At 36.1% G+C, this 27560-nt stretch overlaps 1 protein-coding gene and 1 long non-coding RNA gene across 3 annotated transcripts in view; one reads left to right on the top strand and one right to left on the bottom strand.

Annotated features, from left to right (window-relative positions):
• The window catches only part of LOC105454198, a 165566-nt gene that overhangs the window by 121151 nt on the left and 16855 nt on the right, over positions 1-27560 (bottom strand). Inside the window, exons 1-2 of one of the 2 annotated variants that reach the window (XM_011696666.1) lie at positions 12603-12902; positions 5501-5569 (exon numbers count right to left, since the gene is read on the bottom strand). In XM_011696666.1, coding sequence (XP_011694968.1) covers positions 5501-5524 — 24 coding nt within the window. In that variant the 5' untranslated portion in view covers positions 5525-5569; positions 12603-12902. Of the gene's footprint in view, positions 1-5500; positions 5570-12602; positions 12903-27560 lie in introns of those variants that run through there. The other variant, XM_011696665.1, reaches the window with a different exon arrangement.
• LOC105454199 overlaps positions 13062-27560 on the top strand; it is a 43185-nt gene continuing 28686 nt past the window's right edge. The window contains exons 1-2 of the long non-coding RNA XR_974962.1: positions 13062-13143; positions 18184-18254. This is a non-coding gene — a long non-coding RNA (uncharacterized LOC105454199). The remainder of the gene's footprint in view (positions 13144-18183; positions 18255-27560) is intronic.

Below are 27560 nucleotides of genomic sequence, written 5' to 3'. Positions count from 1 at the left end.
CTCGCGGGGGATGAATATAAATAAGAACATTAATAAAACCATAACCCGCAAGCAATATCAGCTAGCAGGTTAGACACTCTCGAGGTTTAAGTAAAGCCATTAAAATTTTTTCTAATAAAATTACATATTAAAATCCAAAGATCATGAATTAACCACATTGAAAACACCGCGCGGACTAACATAATTGAAAATACAAGAGCTTAAAAAAAAGTTTATATGCTGATACGTTATAGACAATGCGAATGAGCTTTGAAAGTAATAGTACAAAAGTATCAAAAAACTATGAGAAGTTTGATCGATGCTAAACAAATTAAAGAGAAAAACGTATACGTTATCAACGTTATAATTAAATCTAAAATTGCAAATCTGAACGGTGCAGTTTATAATAAATGATAAATGCGGAAGGGACGATACGACGATACACGAAATGCTGACACGTTAAATATCCGCGCGGGCAATCATTAAAAGTAACGATAATGAAATACCGGAAACCGGGGTGATCAATCAATTCCGAGGGGAAGTTGGATCGAAGACAAACCGAGGAAACTTCTGTTAACATCTATCGGCTTTATGATCGCGACTGACAATGAGGCCATAACTCTGATTTAGTAAGTTAATCCCTTTAGCGGAAACACGAACAGGGTCGGGGTCCTCCCCTTTCCCGCCTCCACCCCTTTTAATTAAGAGCGCAATCATTCTGTCGTAATCCAATACCGAACTCGCCCTGTCCATCGCAATTTCTCCCCGACTCGCCAGTCCTAAAGTTAAATTTCCCGTGAAATAAAAACACCGCCGCATAGTGTCGTACGGCTCCGCGTCCCTCACTCTCTCCTCCCTCCCCCGTCCCTCTTCCTCCGCCGATCCCATTCCCTCGATCTGCCTTTCATTGGAAATCGCTTTTTAATCGCGTTCTCGCAAAGCGCCAAACTTTCGCGCGCTTTTAAGTAGTAGAGCCGTTCGATTTATCCGCCGCTTCAAAAAATACTTTTATTTAGTTTGCAATCCGAGTGTTATTTAGTGTAACGTGACTTCAAACGGCTGGTATATTCGTTCTTGTCGCAGACAGGGAGAACTGTTGTTAGGGAGAAGTTGTTGGGCACTTTATACGCGCTGTGAAAATGCATCCGGCTGAAATACCAAAGAACTCGTAGCTCCAGAGATTTGTAAACGTTCATCGTATTCGCTTAATGTAAGGTGAGAGGAGATCAGCTTTAAATCACTGTATCTCGTTTATATTATTATTAAAGAGATTATTACTTCTAAAAAGATTAAACGTTTATATTTTATATAAAGGAATTATTGAAGTTTTAAGAACTAAAGAAATTTCACATGATCAATACAGGTATTTAGAAATACAGCTTGATGTAATAAATCTGAAGCGCAATTTTTCAAATAAAATATCAGCAAAACTTCAATTTAAAATTGAAAATAAATTAATCTTCTTTATGAAAAGTTTTAATAATATGATCCTATTTTATTATATTTTTATGGATTTATTCATTTACAGTGATTTACTAAATTTGCTAAACAAAGTTATGTATTTTTTCTTTTTATGAACGTCTAAAAAGTATTCAAAACAAGGAAGATAAAGAGAAATTTGACTTCAATAAAAATAATGGAAAATAAATTGTTTTTTTTTCACCGTACAGCTCATTTTTATTTAGTTATTTATTGTATGTAATAGTAAATAAAAAATATTTTCCTTACAAATTTAAACAAACAAGTTTTAAACAAAATGAAAACGTGAATGTATATGCAACTTTCTCGTAAATACTTAAATTATAAAAAGTCGTTTTGTACCTTAAAAGGAGCATTATGTTAGAGTTTCGAAAAATGGGCGGTCTCTCGGATTCTTCAAGAAGCTTTTCTCTGCGGTGGAGATCGAGCGATGCATTATACCTCTCGAAACGGGTAAAAATGCGAGGGATCAAGCGTCCGAATTGCGCGTCAGCTGATTGAAAGGCAGCCGGTGACGTTGCCGAAAGGCGCGCCACGCGACACCTTCGCCCGAAATATGAGGACATAAATTCCCGCTACGAGGCTGACCTCCAAATGGCTACCATTAAGCACCCCGAGATTCCCATTTCGACTTCAAAGTATCGAGATCATGATCGAACGACCCTTAATGGCCCCCCCATACAAAAGAGGTGCCACGATCGGTGATCCGAACGCATTCATTTTTCGTGCTTCAGCGCGTACCCAATAAGTCTTAAACTAAGATTTTAACTCTCAGAGATATAAAAAAAAAAGGATAACTTGAAAACCGAAAAAATCGAGAAAACATCTGCGTTTGAAAGACTGAGGATTAAAAAATTAATTCTCAAATCGGAAAAAAATGAATTGAAGAGTTGTTAAATTTAACGAATTAACAGGCGCTATAAATTTAGAAAATTAGAAACACACATTAGATAATATCCATAATATATTGCGCCCAAAAGATCTCGGCATTTATCCAAACGTGAGAAGTCGTGTAAATGCGCCGGGGAGAAGTTCAACATTTGCAGATCTCTAGATTACGAGCCTTGAGAAACTTATGTCTCTCTAAAATTCGACAATTGCTAGACTTTCCGTACTTTAACGATCCGCGAATAGTAAGCGTACTCGCCGGCCTGAAAACGACTTCCAAATTTCGAAAACTAGAAACATGAACGTTAAATCCATTTTAGGTGGTCTTTAATTCTCACATACATAGAACACAGTCAGATACAATCCTATATATAATTTTATATGTCGCGTAATAGCTGAAAACTTTGCCAGAGTAAAATTTATAATTAGCAAAACATATAAGAGACTTTCTTCATCTATATAATTGTGCCGTGAATTCGACGTATAAATATAACTTTATCCCAAATACTCTTGAATTATTACTATCCCTCGTTTCTTCGATAATTTCAAAATCAATCAAATCAATACTCCCTAAAACGGAATAATCCAAGTTTCATAGAAAGGAGTGGATGTTTCGGTTATTTCGGTTATTTCACCGTGTTGCCACCTAAGTAACAATTTGGCAAAAAGCGACGCAATTAAACTAAGTATCGATGATGATCGCTGTAACGCGCGGGCACGCACCTCGGCGACGTGACCGGCGTCCGTCCGGTCCGATCCGAAAGAATCGCGAGTCCATCCACGTAACATAAAATATAGTAAATCGGGCAGAGAGTAATGCCCGGCTCGTAAATAACATGACATATGTTCGTTGGAGGCACGGCTGGCATGTACGCGTAAATCTCCTGGTCCCGCCGATCGATAAAACGCCGCTCGCTCGCTCGCTCGTTGGAGCGCGCGGCCGCCTTCGGCCTCTGCGCTCGCGATCGCTCGATCATTTGTTCCTAATAAATCGGGCGAGAGTTAACGAGTGCATTAGCGAGCGAATTTTTTGTCTTCTCGCCGCGGAATGATATTAGGTATGGTAGCTCTACGCAAATTTATTCAGCTTATTTTTACATAAGCCACGCGGAAAATTAGACGTGTAATTTGGAAAGTCATCGGCTTTTGGTATTTCTGCTATCTTGTTACAAAATATAGATTTTGTCTGATTTAATCAAAGATGTAAGCACTTTTTAATTTGATAATAAAAAATGAAATATAAATTGTATCATTATTTTTTTTATTATAACCTAACATAAATATATAATTAAATCATGCAAACCAAAACTATAAATATGTCACACTTGATGACGTTATATATAATCGGGAAACGTGATTCTTTAAAAAATTTCAGGTATTTTCGGAAATTGAATTCCGCGGAATTACAGTGAAATAACCGATGAAACGTTCAATTTTTCCCGTGTTACCTTCATCATTCCGCTTTAGGGAGTTTCAGCCGATTTTGCAATTATCGAAGAAAGGGGGGACAATTGCATTTGGCTGCGACAAATCGCTGTACACTGAGTGGACAGGAAAAGGCAGAAGAAGGGAGAATAGCCCCGGAAGCGCGCGCAATATCAAGTCTCACGTACGACAATTTAGAATGGTTGTACCGAAATCGTTTATTCGCCGAGAGATTGACGAGCGTCGAAATGTTTTCAAAAAGCTGAAAGAAGTTGATACAGAATATCTTAGAATTTCGATCGAAAGGAGATATATAACGCTCCTTCCTGCGAAATTTGAAATAAATTTTCCCTTGGTAGAAATATCGAGAAAAACAATCATTTTTCATAACTTCGCAAATTTGTAACGTTCAATGTCCTAGCAAATTAAATTTGAAATCCAAAATTCTGTAAAATGAAAGTCGTCTCAAATCAAATAACGTTTCATTACTTATTTTCAAATATATTAATTTGCGAAAGAAAAGATCGTTTCACGAAAGCGTGTAATCCAGAATTTATTTATATAATACTTCCCTTGGTATTTTCGGTCGCAAAAATTGGTTTTAATTTTTAAGAAAGATAATGTATACCGACTTTTTGCCAATTCGAACATTCTCTACATATGTATGTACATATTTATTCATTTCGCGTTTAAGCGGTCTTTTAATATTCCTACCAGCACCGCCACGTCCGTATATTTGATGAACTTTATAATTTGTGATAAACAAATTCTGAAAACTCAATGATGATTAAACAAATTTACGTTTAATAAATTTCCGAGTAATTTAATAATCGTGTTGCAATCTCATCGCCAAAGTATTTATAATTGCAACGTCAATTATTTACGATTGTGTTGTTCAATTATCAATTTTAATCCGTTATCATTTTTTTTTCTCGAGACTAATTAATTGTTTGGCACGACGGCGACCGCGACGGTCGATTCTGTGAATTCAGCGAAATCACAAATTTCGAAATAATTTTGCGAAGTACTGTATTTCCACAGAAGTTTTCCACAAGAAAACGTTCTGAGATCCTATCATCGTTAAAAGCACGTAATTAAAATTGACGAGCAGCAATCACGAGTTAACAAGGTACCGACGCAAAACTACGCCCCATTCTTTCCTCGTCCGCCCACTCTTGCATTTTATACTAACAACGCTAGCTTCGCGATTGACGTTTCATTACGCAAAAGAAAAATCACGAAGGGGAAGAGAAGAAAAGATATTTTCATGTCGTGACTGAATCGAAATGATCGGCTTTCCAACAATGCAATGTTAATCAAACTAAAAGTTTAAATACAGAGTTTCTAAGCTAAAACTAACTTACTGTGAAAAATTCTGTTATCATCAATTATGAATTTACCTGCTAAAAATTACACTCCTTTATTGTTACACTTCAAATATATTGACGTACAGCAGCATTTTATTTTAAGTCAAAGGATTATAATTGGCTGCGCATTGACGAGTTTAAATTTACATCGAACTTAGCATGTACAATCGCGCGAATTAGAGCGTGTTCTATTTCGAGCAATCAATTGCCGGTATATTACCGCGATACGTTGCACGTGCAATTTCTGTATTAGATTATGCGATCGTGCCGTGATTAATTGCGAGTTGCAGTTGTACGCGCAATTATTGCCCGGTGGAAAACAGACAGAAGTATATATTGCGATTTGTGTTAAACTGACTTACTTGCGAATCGCCGACTTCGGACATGCACGATCCACGCACTCAGTCCCGAAATCGATCCTTAGCTCGGTGCTGTAAACGAAAAATAAAGATTTATTATAAAACATTGATGTAATCGCTATAATATAGATATACAATTTAAATATTTTTGCGTTTTAAAAATAGAAATTAGTACTTTTGGAAAAATCGTGATTTCTACAACTTTTCATTTTTTAATTATTAAATAATTTCACGTTTTATCCTTAAAATATGTAGTATCAAATTTATTTCAATCAAACAAGTAAATGGTGAATAAATTATTATATAAATATAAATGAAAATATTTCTTAGAATTACTGCTGCTTTTAAAGCGATATATGTTTTTTTGTAAGAAAATTTTTGAAATTTTTTGACTTATATAACATTTTATTATTTCAAAAAACACACATGTGTAAGAATTAGTAATATTTTTAGTCTACAAAAAGGTTACTTCCGCTTCCCTCATTTAAATGTTACGTCGTTTAATCTTCGTCAAATTCTTTGTGTTAACAGCCGTAAAACGTTTCGCCTCGAAGTACTCACTTCGACATAAATCCTCTCTGTTAATTGCGCCGTACGATCGCGCGAGTAATTTAAACTCGCCCGCTCGCCCCGGCTGGCGGCCTGACGAAATAATATTCCGGCTAAATGGCGGCTCGTGAATCCCGTCCGAATGCGCGATAAAACCAATGCCGGCAACGTGTTTACAGTTTTACGAGGTGTCAGCGAAATGCACAACGCGAGCGAGCTACATTCACGTAACATCATATGGACTTATATGATATCCTAAACCTTTGCCGTACTGCCCAGATCGTTAATTATTTTTTTTATTCAGAAAATTTCCCAATTTTACTGTCATTATTATTTTCAGAGAATTATTTCGAAGTTTTAAATGTAAAAATTATTTTACAAGTATTTTATTTTTAATAATAAAGGAAAAGATATGTTAGTAAAAAATACGTTATGTGTGTGAACAGTTGTAATATAAAAAAATAACAAGGATATATATGACTCTAAGAAATAAAATAAAACTCTCGTATAATTAATTATGACAGATAAAATACCTGACTCGTTAATAAATTTTATCTAATCTAGGAAAAGAACTGCAATTAATCAATGACGTAGTCACTTAAAATTTAATCAATCTATAGCGGAAGAGCTATAATAAAAAATATAAAAAGATTGGAGATATAAAATTTTCTGCGTGCGTCTTGCCACAGTTTTCAAATTCTTTTCTTTAAACGTACCTTAACATGCTGAAACATATGTTTACAAAATGTATGATATTATCGAAATATAATTGCCACAATTGAATAATTAACCTCTAATTGGCTTAGTTAAACAGGCGATTAGCAACAGCTGTTACGTGACATTGGCACGTCTTGGCCAGTATTTGATGTCGTGGGTTACGATTTCATCCCTCCCTCCCTCTCTCGTCGCCCCACCTTGACGTCGCGTGTCTCCCCGGAGGCTCCTTGAGCGTCTGATTAACTTGGGGTATGAAATTATGTCCCATCTTTATACCCTCCTTAATACACCTAGACTTATGTATAGTATCTAAGAACTCTATGATTCAGAGGACTCGATTTATTTAAGCATCTAAAATCTCAGATTTAATAATGCAATTTATGACACAGTACAATAATTTAAAAAACAAAACTGTACATCAAAAGTATAATATAATTTATCATAAATGTTCTATTTAAGAATTTAAAACTTTAACATTCTAAAAAACGTAACAAACTCATTCTGTGCAAAATAAAATTTAATTTTAGAAATAAATCAAATATCAAGATGATATTTATATGATACATATATATTTAACAATGTTTTCAAATTCTACAAATTGTATCACACTTGTCTTTAAAAAGTATAAGGAATGCAAAGTCTAATTTGAATTTTTTAATGTTTACATCTTTCATCATTTCGTTTAAATCTCTCAGAATCAAACAGTTCAAAGATTCAATTTAATCAAAGACTTAAACACTTCACCAAGGTAAACTAAACGAACTTATATACGTATTTAAAAAGCTAGAAATACAAAACTTTTGATATTTGAAATACAAACACTCGAGGGTCCACACCAATTGGATCATTTATTATGTCAAGCCCTTCGTCATTTTCTAAAGCCACCCTTGACTCGACGTCAAATTCCTCAAGCCCTTCATCTCTCCCTTAACAGTTCGCACCTTGACTCATCCCCTCAAACATGTCGGCTGCAAGACGCTACAGCTGCAGCTGCAGTTCTCGCGTGCATCCGCAAGCGAGAGGAAGAGGAGGGGGATTACGGGGAGGATGGGTATGGCGTGGGATGATTGTGGGGGCAAACGTAGGTGGGGGTGGATCGTACATATGCGGCCGGTGCATGCGGTAATGGCGGTGCATACGGTGTACCAGTCAAACGCATACCGTATTGATTTTAATATCTGTGTAGGAAGCAGAGAGAGGAAGAGCAGGTGAAGAGAATAGAAGAAGAAGGGTGAGGGAGAGACGGGAGAGAGAGAGAGAGAGAGAGAGAATAGAAAGAAAGGAATGCGGTGGAAGAGGAAGCTTTTACACGTCATTTAGGCACCTGTGGCTGTGACTTCTGATGCGTCAGCATTTTGCTCGCGTATTAAGGCGCATTGGCAAGTTTATTCAAGTCGATTTACCTTTTGTGCAGAATCACATTCACATTATATACCATATTTCAATGTCCTCTCTTCTTAACGTTCACTAAAATGTGATCTCATTCATAACGTGAACTATTTTCAAATTAAGCTTCGCAAAATAAATGCAATTTTTTTTAGAACGACATCGTACAAAAAATCTTCTAACTTTTCGTGATTACTCCGTGAGATAAAATGGATGAAATAACTATCCCCGAATATCAACTAGAATTAATCTGCTCGTTCAATTAAAAATTCGTCTACTCATGAAACTAATTTCAAACGTGGGAAGTGAGCGGTAGGGGGAGATAGGTTTGTAAATGACGAACGCACTAATGGTAAGTGACAGTGGCTAATTAATTAGTATCGAATGTTCGGCACAGCAAGAGCGATTAAACGCAACACCTGAAAATCCTAATCACTTACAAATTAATCCGGACAAACATAATAGCAGATACGTGTTTACTATTTTTAATCAAAAGAGATGGTGAATATATTGAAATCGTTCAGGAATTAAAACATTGAAAAATTTCACGTGTAACAAATGAACATGATTTAATAAATCTGTAATTTTTCCGTATTATGTTTCAGTTAAAAACAAAATAATTTAAATCTTTAATTCTATATTAATCACATATCGAATAAAGAATTATTACTTTTAAAAATTTTGTATTATATTGCATTTTATTATTGAATCTATATGTTAACATATGCCATAATATATCGCATTTATCTCGATTGATTCTATCGAATAAAAAATAAAAATAAAAAGTACATAGTATAAATAATATAATGACAACGAAGTAATTAATATAATTTTCTATATACAACGGAATTATTACAGCGTAATAATTCTGAGGCGTTCAGCCTTAATCTGCACGAATCGATACTAAATTCAGTATATAATGCAGCTCAAAATAATGAGATAAGAGAAGAAACCACTCCCTTGATGCTACCGTTGCTCGTACAACAATAACAAAACTAGTTATAAAGATCGATGTATAAAAGGATTAAAATGGGTATAGCTTGCATCGCTTTTGTTGGTGAATTAATCACAACTTAATTAAATCTAGAGCACACTATGTACCTACCAAGCAAACCAAACTGCCCTGTTTACTGAAAGCACTCATCTGGAATAATAATCCGCATAGCTTTATTGCAATAAGATTATTTATTTAGGATCTATCGCGATAATTGCGATATACAACATAAAATTTTCCAGTAATAAAGCTAATAATCATTGCGACATGGTTAAAAGGTGTTAGCTGTTTCAGTTTGTTCAATATTTAAAAATATTATGAAAATTACCTGAACTACAACCAAATTGCCATGTTTACAAAAACACTCACCCGGAATAATAATTTATGCGGCTTTACACAATGAGATTAGTTAGGATCAACAAGGATAATCATTGCAACAAATATTTTCCAATAATTATTAAGCTGAAATTCGTTACAAAATCATTAAAAATAATAATTGTGCATCCAATTTCTAAATATTGAAAAATTATGAAGATTCGACAAGCATCAATTAGAAGATTTAATACGGCAATAATCTCATCTCCATCTTTTCATTTATTTTCGAAAGTTTATGAAAAGATTTATGTTAGCTTTTTCAATGTCAATAAGATAAAATACAAACTGATGCATCACGGAAATAACTTGTTTAATCCACAAAAATAACTTTATATAAAGAATTTGTAGTTAACTAATGAGTCAATAATAAAAGCTTAAAGACAAACTTAAAATTATAGTAATTTATGAGGATTAAATAAACATTAATTAAGTGTAACATTAACTTATTAAACATAAACTGTAAGTTCAAGTTCCCTGCGGCTGTGAGTGAATTGCGCGAGCGATTCGAGACTAAACAATCAACGATTACATAGCTGGAGCAAATTGAGATCCTGTTATTGAGGACAAGATTTGCCGCGTCCATTACATGAATTTGTCACATTTAGCAATTGGCAGTGGATAACTACTATAACGCATTGTTCCACTCTGTATATTGCGCTTTAGGCGATTTCCAGGCACTATTCGTCTCTCACGTGCCCTACAATCCATTTGACTTTCGGCTATGCATAATAGAAAAAAACAGAAAATATAAAAAAAGGATACATCAAAAGAACTGAACATCCATTTTATTACAAATTCTATGAAATATTCCAAATCCATTTTTCATAAACGAAAATGTAGAGAAATCTTCAGTTTCGAAGTAAATTTAATTTCTTGAAAAAGAAGTTATTGGCAAATAGCTTTAGGAAAGAAAATAAGTGACAAAAAAAATTGTTGAATTAATGTCAAATGGATTAATTCTAGTTCAATATCATTTTAGGAAAATACTTTAGAAACTTGATTATATAGAGTTAAAACAATTATAAATAAGAAGAAATAATATTTATTATTCACGAAAAAGTGATTTGGAAAAATATCCATAATGACACTGAAACATCTTACCCTTTAAAATAAATGGTAATATATGTATATAATAAACATTGTAAAAATGCGTACAAAAAAAATAAAATAAAATTTAGCAATTTATTCATTCGATTTTATTGCAATATTTATTTTATAGGTATTTGTAAAATAAATATCTGTATGAAAAATAAATATTAATAAATTTAAAATATGTAAATATAAAATAAAACATTTAATAATTTATTCAGTCCATTTATTTCAACAAATATTTCACACACGTTTTAATGCATACAGGTCTCTGTTGTACCACCGCCCTTTTCATTTGCTAAGTATACCCAACATTTCCTAAAATATCCCGCATTGGTCTTTCTCTACGAGGCTCACTCTCCTCCGTCCCTCGAGAACCCGTTGACGAGACATAGGCTGCTGGATAGGACAAGGGATGGCAAGAATGAGGAGGGGAGGGTGGCAGATACGGACTTCCTTCTTTGTCGGCCAGGGAGTCGAATGGCGGACAGACAGACGGGTTAAATTTGCATGGACGCTTGTCTGCGTTTCCAATTTCACGCATGCACACATTCAGCAGCCCCGGGAACAGTTTGGGCAGTCGACGAGGGAGGGCGGAAGGGAGGGGGGAGGGGGGTTGGCTGATAATAAACGGCGTCGATCTCGGCATAAATCAAGGCCGCGAATCCCGGCGCGCATCTTCGCGAGCGAACGAAAAAAAAAGGAGGGGATTGGAGGATGGAGAGGGTGCGAGAGGAGTCGGTCCATCGACAACGGCCAAATTAATCCGGCAAGCTTAAACAAGCGGAAACCATCCCCGCAAACCGTACTCTCTTGCGGCAGGGAATTCCCGCAACGGACCGCGCGGGATTCCTGTTGCATTTGCATGTGTTATTATTACTATCGTTTAATATACACGGCGTGCCGGAATTATTTGATTCGTTCGTGCAAATTTTGTCTTAACAAAGATGTCAAAAACGCGAATGACTTTCTAGAGAATTGCATAAATTCGATATAATTAGACAAGTTAATTACGTTATTTTCAATACGGCGGAAACGGGAAAATCGTATTGGAGTCAGAAGGCCTCATATTGAATTAAAATAACGATTTATGAAACATCTTGCAAATCAGTCCTCTATAAATATCTTTTTATAAATCAATTAACTAAATTGAGATATTTGAAGAAATAAAATCCGCTTCTTGTTTTAGATTCGTATTTGTGTATTAAAGTGTATTGAACTTCCGGCATCTCAGATTCGCAAATCGTTCGGGGATTTAACGAACACCATGAATATAGAATTGATAACGATTTGCAATTGTCCGCAGTATAACTAGGGCACACACGTGATTTTTTTGACATATCGATTGTTATAATCGGCTTAGTCGTTCAGTTGCCATGCCCGCGCGGCGAGCTTTATACGCGTGTATGCATGCAAATACACACGTACACGAAAGCTTGAATAACCTTTCAAACTTTTTGCGTGAATACAGACTCGAAATGCATTCTAATGCTTCAACAATCTTTTTCAAAATATCTCACATTACATATGTTATAATAATTTAGAAATTCACGGTCACATTTCTTGCGAAGCTAAATACTTTTTTTCGTATTTATGCTGGGAATTAATATATATATATATATATTTTTCCCCTATATTTTCTGTAATCTTAATAACTTAATAATTAATCTGTATTATTAATATCTGTATTTTTCTATAATTAATAATATTTGAATATAAAGCTAACCTTTTGCGTGAAACGCAATGCAGACTCGAAATGCATTCTAATGCTTCAACAATCTTTTTCAAAATATCTCACATTACATATGTTAATTTAGAAATTCACGGTCACATTTCTTGCGAAGCTAAATACTTTTTTTCGTATTTATGCTGGGAATTAATATATATATATTTATTTCCCTCTATATTTTCTATAATCTTAATAACTTAATAATTAATTTGTATTATTAATATCTGTATTTTTTATAATTAATAATATTTGAATATAAAGCCAACCTTAACTCAGACGACGAGAAGATCTCTCGACGGTCCATACGACGTATCTGGGGGGACGACTTCGAGAAGAAAAAAAAACACCGAATAACACTCGCGACGCGATTCGACAATTTGTACGCGTAGAGCGCGAAATACCGTGATTAGTTACAAATATTACAATCAGAGATGACTAAACGTTCGGCACTCCTAACGTATTCGGACACGCGATTCGTTCTCGACAGGTAAAAGTCGCGGGAGGAACGTGAAAGTACACGACGCGACACCCGATTCCGCACTCCCTGATATATACGTGTATACACTCGATACTCCGCGGTATTCATATTCGTACGCGCGATCGGCCACTTACGTCGCGACCGTCGCGTAAGAAACGAGGAGACACCCCGGTTAACGTGCGAACGCTCGAGCGGCCCGGCGGCGAGTGGGGCGAGAGAGCGTCGAGCGTGTCGCGTGGCTGCGGTGAAGGTGAAGGTTAAACGGTCGCCCGCGACGACGCTATGACCGTTAAGTTACTCCGTAAGAGTATACCGAGTATGTAAACATGGTGAGTTTGTAACAAAAACGATACGCGATACGCGAAACACACAATTATTCGATTCATACGACTCTCGCGTATCAATCTACATTACCGATTCCCGCGAAGTGCGCGAAGCGAGACGCGCGCGACGGTAATGGCGTGTTTGATAACCGCGACAAATACTTGCCGCCTGATTGTTCCGCGAATGCTTCGATCTACCGCTTGGTCCTTCGCGTCCGACGTTCGAATTAGTGTGCATTTCAACGCTGTATCGCCGCCGCGGGTATCAACTCGCGGATATGCGACTCACTCTTGCTCAAAAAAGGAACGGCGACGAAGAGTTCTTACGTAGCGACGACGCGACGCGACGGAATGAAGTTCGTTGCTCGCCGCGGCCGCGGCGGCGGCGGCGGCGGCGGCAACTTCACGCGGTTCAAATTTGCAACAGTGGCGCATTCGGCAACCCATCACGACGCGACGCGACGTCTTGAATTTCTGATCGCGATATTAATTCTGCACTGGAAACTGCATTGATTAATCGCCCGTCTGATGTTTCCGTTTAGCACCTTCAGTATTAATGAGCGTGCATATCTTTGAAAATATTCTCGTGAAAATTTTGAAGAGATAATGAAGTGCGACGCGGAAAGCCAAATAGGTTAGAGCGCCGTATCTATTTTATCTATTCCGCGGACTATTTCGCCCGCGCGTATATTCACGCCGCGCCGCGAATTGCATTGCGCGGCCGGCGCGCTCGAAATTCTTACGCCCACGTCGAAATTATTACTCACCGTCGTAAAGACGACAATTAATTCAAGCCATTAATATGACTATCGGATATTTCGAGCGTTGAATTTGCCGAATGCTGATTTTAGCTCAGACGCCGTGGAAATAATTCATACGATGTATTATTTGAAACGTACTCTGGGAGAGCGAGAGTCTTCCTTGAAAACAATCAACATTTGCTGCGCGATTCGACAATTCGCGGACGTAAATGAGAAAATATCGTATATCTCTAATTACGAGCAGGCACAATTACACATTCGGCATTCTCGACACGCACAATTCGTTTCAGATAAGTAAAAACAGCGAGGAACGTAGAAGTATAACACGAAACTCGATACGATACTTTCGATATGCATTCGATATTTCTAATATCAAAATCTGTGTGTGATTCACTTAAAATACATAGAAAAGCGTAAGCAGTAAGCAAATCGGCCAGTCACAGTTGAGAACGTAAGGCAATAGTGTAAGCGATAGCAAATAAAAATTAATGATAAACAGCTCGTTATTATATATATAGGTGTAAAATAAAAAATGTCGATTTATTTATTACTTATATGTATCTTACTGCTAACGTTTTTCTACGTTCTTCATTTTCTTGTGCCATTGACCTTACAACGTAAGGAACGTGAAAATGTTTCACGGAAATATCTCGATCTGAATGCTCAGACAATGACGATGAAACTGAAGCTCAGATTGTGTATCTATAATTGTATAAAGGTTCAATGTTCGCGCATACTACTATGTCGTACGCACGTTATGTGTTATATAAGGATATCTTACAAACGGTCGCGATATGTAATACACGTAATAATATTCGTAATATGTAATTTAATATTCTCTCGAATATTAATTCGCGCATACCATCCCGCTGATTCTTGCGAAATAAAATCCGCGAAGCGGAACGCGATAAAGACGCGAAATTGTCGCCGGACCGCGTTTCGGAATATTCCGTTATTCACCGAGTATTACAAATTTATATCGCGAAGCGTTATCATTGTTATTGTTTAACGCCGAAGATTTTATATAAAGAAAGGAAAAGAATTATATATTTGAGACTGACGGATAGAGTCGCTCGGATAAAATCTCGCGATAAAGTATTAATTAATAGCGATATGTAACATACATGAGCGTCTGAGGAGCGTCAGATTGCTAGTTGAAATATTCGATCTCGCGATAAAGAAACTTTATCATTATTAATTTGTGTCCCGTCGTCATGTGTTACATTAATTGATTTCATTAATTATTATTATGTATATTAAGTATACGTCCACTGAGACACTATCGTGCATAATTAAATCGATTAGACTAGATGTGACATATCAATTTTTCAAGCGCACTTTGTCTGCCGAATTCGCTTTTTGTCGAAAAACTGTTTGCATTCTTAGCCAGTTCGTATTTTAAATAGATGGAGATTGTCATTAGCGAGATCATTTATATTTAGCAACGTGACGACAATGGCGATAACATCCCGCGATTTAAATTTGCAACATTTAGTCGCATATATTCAACTCACGTTTTAATGGGTCTCTTTAAAGATTGTGAAACGGAAGTTGCATTGAGCATGTTAGCCGTTAATCTGATTTCGTGGTTCATTCTGTGCGCACATGATTTGTACCAAATTCATCAATTATAAACACGTTACATAAAGAACAGATGATTTCACGCGAGCCATCGTCTGAATCATTTGTATTCTTGCGATTCAGCAACGATGTCTATGACAACGGCGGTAACATCTCGCGAATCTGAATTTTGCAACATTTCGATCGCATTCGATAATTCGACGTACCATAATTCCGGAATTATTTCAGTTATACTTTCACGAGACGTTAAAAGGAATGAATTTTTCGATCGCGCTGACCGCGCAACGCAATTCATGGCAACGTAAACGCGAAGGCGAAATAGTAAATATCCGCGAAGTATGCTGTCCAGCTTTTCGTCCATTAGTTACATATCTAACGGTTCGCGAATTTTTACGGATCAAATGTGATTTGCGCCTATTAATAACGGGAGCGCCAAATCCAATATTGGACAGGCGTTATTGTACCAAGTAAATTGACGCGATTCCGATGCATTAATATCATGCTCCGAAATTTGGTGCGTCGGATTGTCGATCGCTTGAAGTTGCCGCCATGCCGCTGTATACAGTTTTTGCATTGTCCCTTCGTAAAGATGTTTCGCCGTGTCGCTTTTTGCGCAAAAGTAAGTGTCGCATGGATAACGTATTAATATAACGGACTGTTAAAAAGTATCGAAACGAGTTGAATCAAGTAGCGAGAGCGTGAGTATCTCCAGAACAATACGGCGGCAAGTCTCGAGTTATTTCTCGATGTTATTATCCCGTTCGCTTCATGGATTTTACTTCATAAGAAATATTGAATTGATATCGGAAAAGCGTCGAATTACCGTTGCATTATGAAATCATAATTAGTTGCAATGTATCTTGTAGTTCGTAATATACACTTGTCCTGTACGTTAACCTTAACCTTCGCGCAGTCACAAACAGATACACAATTCGGGCCTCAGTTATCGTCGCGTTGTCTAAACATTCACACGTAATCGAGATATCTCCGTGATTTTCATGTTTCTTACATGTTGTAAGTGAATCGCGTGTGCGTGGGTTTTAATACTAAAAATGTCGAGTGTATATCAAAAATATCATATCGAGTTTCGTGTTACATTTTACGTTCGTTTCGCAACTTTTACTTGTCGAAGATAAATCGTCCGTACAACTATGTTAAAAATGCGAATGTGTAATTGTATCTGATTGTTATTAGCCACGATTTCTCAATTGTCAGATCGTGTCGCAAATGTTGATAATTTTCAAGATAGGCTCTCGTTTTTCGGAGTTTTAGAGATTACATCGCATAGATCATCGAAAAATCTTCGCGTCGTTTAAATTAAGATTAGCATTCGAGGCAATTTAATACTCGAAATTTTCGATTTTAATTATATTAATTATATTAATTATACATTTTTCGCACGTACAAGTGTAAAGTACAATTAATTGTTGCATAATTTTTGTGTTAAAATGTTTTTAGAATTATTTGATCTTAAAATATCCCGGTTTCAAATTTATTGCCCTTTATTTAAGTTAAAAACTTAGAGCAAAATGTAACAAAAATTTTTGGTATATCTATTTTCTTCTTTTTTTTTTTAAGTACTCTATACAAGTTTTTCGGGAGATGCTAGCTTAACGAAATTAGCACCTCCACTTTTGATATTTAATTTCCTACGGATGGATAGAAACAATAAATGAGCATTTAATTATGGCATATAGTCGAACGTATTTTAGTAGTAGGGATCTGAAATTCACAGAGATGCGATCCTCGCGAGTTCAATAGCATCGAAACGTAAGTCTGATAGAGCATCAGACATGTCAAATTGATGATGAATATTGATGTATCTCGAAACGGCGGGTATATTTTTCGCCACTGTCACAGCTACGCGGATTTTATTCCGCAGTGTAATCAGTAATATCGTACAAATTAATATCTAAAAGAATATTGAATTACGCGTATCATTACATAATACACGTATTACATATCGCGATTATTATAAAATTCTCGTAATGTATATAAACTTAACGGGCGTCAGGTATAATAGTATTTGAAATGATTCTGAAAAACGTTAATCTTCATCTTGCGTTATTCATCGCAATCACAAATAGAGATACCGCATCCGGACGTCAATTATTGTCATTTAAATATTTTAAGCATTCGTTATACATCGAGGTGTCTCCGCGTTTTTATACTTCTTGCAAATTCCGTTCTAAGCAAATTGTACCCGTGGATTTTTAATCCGAGAAATGCCGGATACATGTCGGAAATGTCGTATTGAGTGTCGCGTTATTCTTTTATTACCTAGCTTGGTCTCGCAACTCTTGTTGTCGAAGACAAATCGCGTACGTTGTACAAATAAATGCATATGTCGACAATGCCAAGTCAAGTAACATGTATCGAGTTGTATTGCAATGCATCAATATGATCAGGAATTTAGGGCATCCCTTGGGGGGTAGACAAATCGCGCGTATATCCAGAATGTGTAATCATGTCTGATCGTAATTAACCGCGATGTTTCTTATTTACACGTGTATGCGTGAAGCGTTGAAATACGCCGCGAGTGTTTCTCGTATAATTTTGTTTGAAAGACAAATAGCGATTATCTAGTGTGTCGGATGTAATCGCGCGCGACTGTAATTAATTGTGACTTTTCGTTTACGCATAATAAATCGATCTCGCGTCGCGAGTGTAACATGTTACCAAAGACTCTTTCTCTTTTTTCTAGAGTTATCTTGAATCATCGAGAGGCGTAAATACATCGCATCATCGAGAAGCCTTCGCAACATGTTAATTAAGGTAAATGCTATATTAATTAAATTTCTTAATAATCATATTTATTCGCGGATTTGCGCATAATAAACAGATGATGTTTCACGATGAGCCTCCGTATACATTTCTCATACAAAGAATTCTATTCAGTATTTTACAAAAATTAATTTACATCGAATCGTAATTCAGTGATTCGGAACTCTAAAGTCAAAGTAAAATTTTATCCGTAATGTTTGTTTAAAAAACCGTAATCGAGAAATAAATTAATTTCTCGCGTTGTTGTTAATGTTATTTATTGCAAAATTGTTTTTAAATATTTAAAAAAAATGAAATTATGCAGACTCGCTCTTGCATCGAACGTCTGTATTTTTATCGTTAAATTACTCTGTTGTCGCTATTTATTTCTATTATTGTTAGTTTTATTTCGTCCTTCCATCAATTTTATTTTTATGATTTCGCTAACGCATACGCATTTTTTAACGAAATCTCTCAGACAGAAACGCCGACGCGCGTCTTCCTTCGAACGCTGCTTTTCACGAGCGTTTCTCTTATCAGAGGGAAACGCTACGCGACACAATAAGACGGAAATCTGCTGGAAGGAAGACGCCGTGGACGGAAGGCAAGAGGGAGAGTTTATCTCGGAAATAAAAGTACGAATAAATAAAACGGGGAACGAATGCACGAATGTTCGTACATTAGCCTTCGCGAGAATGCATCCGAGGATACATCCGTATCCTTGGATGCGTCCTTCGATCAAGCGTATGCAGAAAGATCCTTAGATAGAGACATCGAGCGTAGAGAAGCAGAAGGGTTTTCGATACTGTGCTAATATTGATATTCTTCCTCGAATGGTGATACACTTTACTTGCTGTTCGACGCTTTCACCTTCCTTTGTTATCTGTTAAAAATCCCATTTTTAAGCAAAAGTTCTGGTAATCTAGCCATATCTTATTTATCTCTCAACTATTAATCCAATTTTTAATTGCTGATATTAAAATGTTAGATAATCTTTACTGATTTTCTAATTTCATACAGCAAGAGAAATTTATAAAAGATTTTTATGAAAACTAAGAATAATATAGTATGTGTGCATATGTGTGAAATTTCATTATATAACATTTTTTACGTATGAAATTTTATTACATAACGCTCTTTAGAATATGCAGAAACGTTTTACACGGTATTTTTCCCATTTTTTCTCTGATTTAGACATTTATTATCAAAGAAGATAGCCAAGCATACAAAGATATGTAATGTTGAAAATCAGACTATCACAAATGATAATATCTGTACGTTAAAATATTCGTTACAACGAAACGATTTAAAATAATTAAATTTCGATATTTGAAATGTCAGCTAAATCTAGAATGCGTCTATATGTATGTATATTTAACAGTAATTCTTACATATTATATTTTTGGTACATACATAATCGATGTCGTTCCTGCAAGTAATGCGGCTTGTGTCCTTCTTCGTGAATTGTATACTTAGAACATTCTCGATTCGTTCGCAGAGCTTTTCGATATGTGCAAAGACCGACAGTAACAGCATTGCTATTTTATTTAGGAACGAAAAGGTAAAATATTTAAAAATTTGGCTGGAAACAAAGCGATACCATCTATTTTCGATTTATGAACTTACGTGTACACGGGTCGGCTCGCTGTTTTGAAAGATTTAAAAAGTATTATATTCTTACAAATGTATACTTTTGCACATAATAAATTTCGTAGAATACTAAATTGTATTATATCATTAAAAATATATTTTAAAAAATACGGTTATAATAAGGAGAGAGAAGAAAATAATTTTTTGTAATCTCCCATTTCAAATTACTGATAATCATCATCAAGGCGAATCGCTCTTATTTAATTTTATACAGTTTCGATGGTCGACATTGCTAATTAATTTCATACCATGCCCAAATGAGATTGAAATGTGCAGTTTAAAAAAATCGAATAAGTCCGTTCCGATTTATCTTTGCCATCATTTCTCATTTTTCGCGATTTCCGCTTTTTGTCACGATATCCTGCTTATCCTCGAGACAGGCTACGTGTTTCAGAAATAACGTAGAAAATGGAGATGGAACTAGTTTTGCGTCGGGACAAATTAAATTTCAGCGAGCCGACGCGCGCTCATACCGATGTGCGAGCGCGAGCGGGTAAACTCGATCGCGCGCGAACGAGCGACGACGAGACATGAAACACGCACGCACGTACTCATGCATGCACGCGTACCGGGTATCCGCATCATCCCGGATGCACCAGCGTGCATTATACGCGACGTGTTAGGGGATTTCGTAATTCTCGCGAGAAGGAGAGAAAAAGAGGGAAAGAGAGAGAAGGAAGGCGCGTGGAGAATCCGAGGAGACTCCGAGGGACGAAGGCACCAAGGATTTCGCGTTGTTCTAAAAATCTCCGAGCATTCCTGAGGCTGCAACCCAGAGCCCACGTTGGGATGCATACGTGATGCAAGTAGGTATCGTGTCGTCTCGTATTGACAAGTCTACAGTTGTGGGATATGACGGAAATGTGGTACACTCCAAACTTCGAAAATTAGATCTTTTATCGATTAAATGCTGAAAATTGTAATCAAATATGATAATATTTGATAACGAATATGTTATAATATAAATTTACAAATAATAGATTTTACATTATCAAATTATAACAATAGATATCTACTAAATCGTGATAGTATCTTATAAGAAACTATGATAGATATAATTATCTTCTGAAAAAGAAGCAACAACAAATTAGACGATAAAGCTTATCTTTTAATTTCAAGTGGATTTTGTTTCGTAAGATTTTGATTCAATTAAATTTTGCAAAAAAAAAATTTGCTTTATATACAATGTGTTATAACTGTACGTTACACTAATACCACGCTATAACATGAAATGTCCTAGCATATGTTTTCGAGTATATTTGAGAGCTATGTAACAAGAGGAAGTGTTACGGGCATCTGCAAACTATTCTTCACAATGGGCAATAAAGACTCACAATGATCTTCTCTCTCAACGGAAATAAATCGTGAAGTAGACATAAACTGCAGTTTACAACGTGAATCAAAGAGCTAACAGCTGAGCTTCCATCAAATCCTATTCCAATCAATTCCCGGCATAAAATCCACATGAAATCAACGAAAGGCCTATATATACATATACTTATTCGACTCGCATGACTCCCGATTAGCGCAATAATTATCGATTCTATCAAAATTCTACATACTCGTTATCAAAAGCAGATTTTGATTTTAAAAAAATATAGGAATTCAGTCTTCGGTTTCCGTTATTTTTTTTTGTTACCATAATTACTAAAGCTTCATGTCGACATTTAGTATTATTCAGAAATTCGCGTTTCGGTATCGTCGATAAATAACGGTAGTTGCGAGCAAGGATAGCAGAACAACAATGATATACGGCACTTAAACATACAATTGTCTGTAAATAAATACTGTTATCGATTAACCCGACCGTTCTCTGACAGAGTTTAGCATACTCGCGCGGTACCATCGATCATCGAAAATTCACGATGGAATTAGACAAGATTCGATATTTATTTATGCGATGCCATCGACGATGACATAGTCGGATTCCGCTTTAATATATTCAACAACGTTTTGACATTGCTCTGAAAACGTACCTGTTGATTAGATAAAAATATCCCCGCCGTTTAATCCTGCCTGAATGTTTAATTTTTAACTCGCAAAGAAAAACAGGAATAAGCTAGATATGCGAGCCGCGCATTAATTAACAAAAATATAAATTCCCTCTGCGTTCGGCGAGTTATTAAATTTCACTGTAAATTTAAAGTATTTCGCTTCTCGGAAAATAAACGCGGGCGAAAGCGACGTTTTTTTTGCGAGATAATAATAACAAAAAAGCAATGAGGACGAGGGGGGGAGGGGTGAAAACTGTTCTGCAAAATTGCGGACTTTTTATGCAATATATTAATTGTCGCGGTATTTTAAATATTTGGATAGTTTTTGATCGTGCAATTGATAACGGCTTTATCCGCGAAATATTTTATTCGAAAAATTATTCAATTACGGTTTTATTCCCCGTAAAAGGAATTTCATGAAACTCTTGGTTGGAAACAAAATTCAGAAAATAAATATAAATGGTTTAAAATATAATCTTTTATTGTCAATTATATGATGTTTTTACAAAAAAAAAATCATGTGTGTTTCATGAGGCAAAAGCGTATATAGCATAAATGATAAAAATTATGGTGAATAAAGTAAATAGAAAAAAAAACAAGATTAAAGTGGAAGGACCGTAGGAACTGTAAGTAATTAAATTAAAAAGATTTGCGAGAGGAATTTTCTTGTAGCTTTTACGCATGAGACGCAAGGTATTTAAATAATGTAAAAAAAATGTAATAAAAATGTAATAAAAAATCTAGTGATCGGCTTCGCATGGGTGTTACCTTTACGGCGTTCGTCGAGCGCGTCGCGACGCGCACGTAAAGCGCGTCGTTTGCATAAGTCGGCATCGCTTTTCCGCTCAACACAGTTTCACGCAACAGCGAGCAATGCGTCGCGGCGCGGCGCGGCAGCGGCGTGGCGCGCCGCCTCGCGCGGAAAAAAAGAGGAGCGCATTCCCACGTGAAATTGCATCGTGCGCGCCGCGCCGTGTGTACGCGGCTGGGTTTATTAGCGTCGCATTATTTATTGTCCGCGTCGCGACGCCCTAGTTGCGATAATCGAGCCGACGCGGCGCTTGCGAGCGCCGCGCCCGCGCCGCCGCCACGCTTTACCGCGCGTTCGAAATTTTCCGGAAAAATTTCGGGATTATCATGCGTTAAGGTAATTATGTCGCGGAGTGTCGCGCCGGCGTAACGGATGTCCTTCCGGGGAAAGAGATATTGACGGTCGTACCAATAAAAAATAGCCAAAAAGAGACAGAGACGTTAATTATTTACGGAATAATTTAATATAAAATATCGAGGAGAATTAGAAACGGAAATTACGGACACGATATTTCACGTGTTTTAGACGCGTGCATTTTTTAAGCGGATTAATCGAGCCATTTTTTTCGTTGATCCTCGTCAATTTTCGTAAATTGCACACATCAGAGATCATTTGTTAGAGATACTGAATAATTTATATTAACGAAATAGATAATATTGGAAATGGTGGAAAAACCGACCCTACACGGTCGCCACTCAAACGTCCCTCGACCCTTCCATTCTATCTTTCCGTCTCCCTCTCTTTCCAGCTAAGAACTCTCAGGGGATCCTTTAGGTATTCACCTCACTCACGCATTGCAGAGTCATCTCTCCAAGTACCGTGAGTACCCGAGTGATAACTACCTAGGGGCCCGGAACAATGGGCAGAACAAATCGTTATATTGGATTCGATTGTCGGTGTTTAAATGTGTATAAATGCGTCTCACGAGTGCAGATTCTTTTCTTCTTCATCTTCTTTTTAAAATAACGAAGAGTTTTCACCACACCGAAGTTCGCTTACCGCGATCTACATTAAGAAATATTTTCTTTCTTTCATTTTTTTAAATCTGCTTTAACACATTGGGGAAAGGTGACGCGAGACCAAATATGTACGTAACTTCAGGCAAAGATCTGTGAATTACTACTGTAGACACAAGCGCAGCTTTAACATAGGATACAACATGGCAGTTGGGTCTGCTTGGTAGATATATAGATACTGTACTTGCGGTTAACCCATCACTCGTCGTGAGGGAACCCCCCAAGGTACCCTGATGTTTTATGACTGATCCGCCACTTATGATTCAGTACGGGCCTTAATTACATATCTGTCAAAATACAACAGAATAGCGTGACTTGTACGGGGTGCTCAGTAAATCATAATGCGATTCCGCGAGGTGTAATGATTTCTTGCAAGGATGTAAAAGAGGTAAAATCAATTTTTTTTTTATTGTTCGCGCAATTTGCCGGAGAAAATCGTTTTAAATATGAAAACAGTGTGCTTTTTTTACCGAACATTTCCTACCAAACGTTTTGATCGGCTTTTATGTATGTTTTGCTTTGTTTTGATAAAAATAGAGTTTGTCCAAACGTTTTCTCTGTCGAACATTTTTCCAGAAAACTAATCGTAAAATTTCACATCTTTCGCGCTCTTTTCAATAAATTTTCAAAATAAATTGGTAAATTATTAGCCCTTAATTTTCATATTGAGATGCAATATTTAGTCGATGAGAAATTATGATTATCATCATTATTACAATTATTTATAAAATTAACTGTATCGCAGCAATGGAATGCGTGTACTCTTTTTTTTCAAATGCAATTCAGAAGGGAGATCTGGAATATCGAAAACCACTGTTAACTCAATTTGACAAAAAAATGTGACTGATGTCTGTTTCAAAGCAAACAATTCGATTGTTTATACAAATCACGTGGACAACGCAATCCGAATACAGTACAATGGATACGAACTGCATCCAGCACTGAAAAACAAGCGACTTTTGTTGCCGGCGGCGCTATTGATGTTTGGTATATCACACATATTGCCCGCGTTAAGCAACCACTACTAGAAATATCTCGATTAATTTCGTAGGATCCGCGATAAATGAAATCGTGTATGATTGTTCTTCTTTAAATAATTATATTTTAATTATGTAATTGTATATAATTTTTAGGAAAAAATATGAGAAAGATATAGGCTTGTGTTTTTATTGCAAATATTTTTATCGTATAGTATAAAAATAAAATAATTTTGTAATTTGAAAACAAAATAAAATAACGATTTCGGTTGAAACATATTGATAGTAAATAATTACAGTCGGTATAAACGCAACAGTAAAGTGTGATATTTATCTGAAAAATCTTGCACAGGGTACATTAAATTTTTACATATAAGTGTAATTACATAATTAAAATTTACATTTGATAACAGTAGCGAGATAGCATAGATTTAAGTAATTTTGTGGAATTTCTTCTTTTTGCGAATTAAATAAATAGTAAAATGCAGATATATACCTATATATATTATATATATTATATATATATATATATATATATAACTATTATATATATTTTATATCGGTGGATAGTTGTAAAACCACAGCTCGTCGCGGACGGCACGTACTTCTCGGTTTTCATCATTTACGTTATCGCGACGTTCCTTTATGGCTCCATGAACAAGCGCGCGCCGCGCCATGATGGAGTATCGGATTTGTATCTTACGTCGAGTAATCGCCGCGCGTATATAACCGCGTAATGCGCTAGCAACGATACCGCATTTTGTATCGTATCGACGTGCGTGTATGTTTTGCGACATAAATATTTCAGCTGTCGTTCCGCCTCCAAGTCCACTTATTGAGGCTATCGGAAAGTAATGTCTTTTTTTATTGAAACGACGACTTGTTTATCAAACACTTATCACTTCTAAAATATGTAAAATTAAATGAATACAATTTTTCGAACGTTTCCTTTCGTTAATAAAATCATAGTTTATCTATTATCTTTCCTTTCTCCATATCGTTGTAGTAAACTTCTTCTAATTGTAAAACTGTAGAAATCAGAAATCAAACTGACCAAAATGAGGTTTATTCGAATGGTCAGAAATCGATGATCTTTTAATTATGGATATAATTGGCAAGAGTTAAAGAATTCTAACAAATTGAACTTAAAATATACATTTAAATAACAAAGTTTTATTTCTTCTTATATTTCGTTATAAATGTTATCTCTCGCGAGATTTTATTTTTCGATTTGTGCTTATCATGGATATTACGTCTGAAATCCTAACGCGTTTAAAAGGGATAAAATGGACAGAAATAAAAATGTCGATACTAGTTAAAGAAAAAGATTGTATATTTGAATTTCGAGACATGTTTGAGTAGTTTATTCTTAGAATTTACATTTCGTTTTTTTCAAAAGTGCAGATATATTGTACCTAGTAAAAAACATTGAGATATTTCTGTGATTCACGAAATTTACGTCAATTTGCTCGAATCTGTCTCAATGTACAAATGTACTCTCCGCCTCTCTATTTATCTCATAATCCCTGACCGATAATTCCTCCAAATTTCCGACAAAATTACGACTTCCTTCGGTAACAAACTCAGCCCTTCGTTCCCATAGGGGGTGCCTTCATTAACTTCTTCGGGGTAATCCATAGATTACGGACGCGCCTTATCCAGGTGAAACGTATGGACTGTTCGCGTGCGGCAGCGCCTGAAGGGTGGCGGGTTGAAGTTGTCCGAGGGGAGGGGATGGGGGTGGTGGGACGTCTCGGTATCGGAGGGTGGATCTATAGATCCGCCGCGTGGCGGCTGTCCCCCATGAATCACGGTGGCTATCTGCTGGAATACCAGCTGTATTTACAACGGCACGCCACCAGCGGCCGCCCGCCCGCCTATATCTTTCTAATCAACTGTTTGTCTAATGTCTATGTAAATACGGTATGTTAATTATCCCGATGCGATGCTAACGTGCCGCGCGGCTATTAATCTCGTCCTGTACGCGTTTCTTCCTCGCCGTTGTTGCACTTCCTGTCAGCGTGGACGCCAATTTCATGGTCGAAGCGATATACAAAATCCGATAGTTGCGTAAAAATGGAATTTTATTACGCCCCGTTGAAAGAGCAATGCGGTAAACGGAATTGTTTTATCACGTCATATTTTCCTGTCTCTCGCGTAATAGCATTTTGAAAAAATTTCACAATTGCTGGTAATAATTATATACATATATATTACAACCTGTGAATTCTATTTATAATACCGATACTGTTTATTGATAATTAATTTACCGATTATATTATAAATTTTGGTAACAAAATCTCATTAGATATTTTAAACGATTGTTTTTAAAGGCATAAACATTACACGGTTGCTTCTTTGTTCATTAAATACAGAATGATTTTTGGACATTTTGGCGTTAATTTCGTTGTTATAATTCCATTATTATACGTCATTAATTCGCAAATTTAATCAACGTAGGCATGTGTTTGTATCCGATTCTTCATTCATTACTTAGTTATGGGAAACATTTGATAATACCATTGATGATATCGATAAGTATTCTAACTCCACGGCTTTGCTATCATACCTATGATTACCATTTGGGCATGCGTCAATATCAAATTGTGGTACAAGCAAACGTGTATTTCGATATAACATACTCTCGATTCCGTCGAATGCGACGGAATTTAACAATTGAATCGCATTAGAATGAACGACATAAATTGATCCTCTGCTAGTAATTACGATTTTGTAATTATATTATGATTGCGTTTTGATCATATCGTGATTGCGTTTTGGCTATATTATGATAGTGTTATAGTTGTATCGTATCATTTAAAAATATAATTATTATTATTACGAACTTAAAATACATTATAAAATATATC

Source organism: Wasmannia auropunctata, unplaced genomic scaffold (genome assembly GCF_000956235.1).
Source record: "Wasmannia auropunctata unplaced genomic scaffold, wasmannia.A_1.0 LD335987.1, whole genome shotgun sequence".
Taxonomy (NCBI): domain Eukaryota; kingdom Metazoa; phylum Arthropoda; class Insecta; order Hymenoptera; family Formicidae; genus Wasmannia; species Wasmannia auropunctata.
This window is presented reverse-complemented; position numbering and strand designations above follow the sequence as displayed.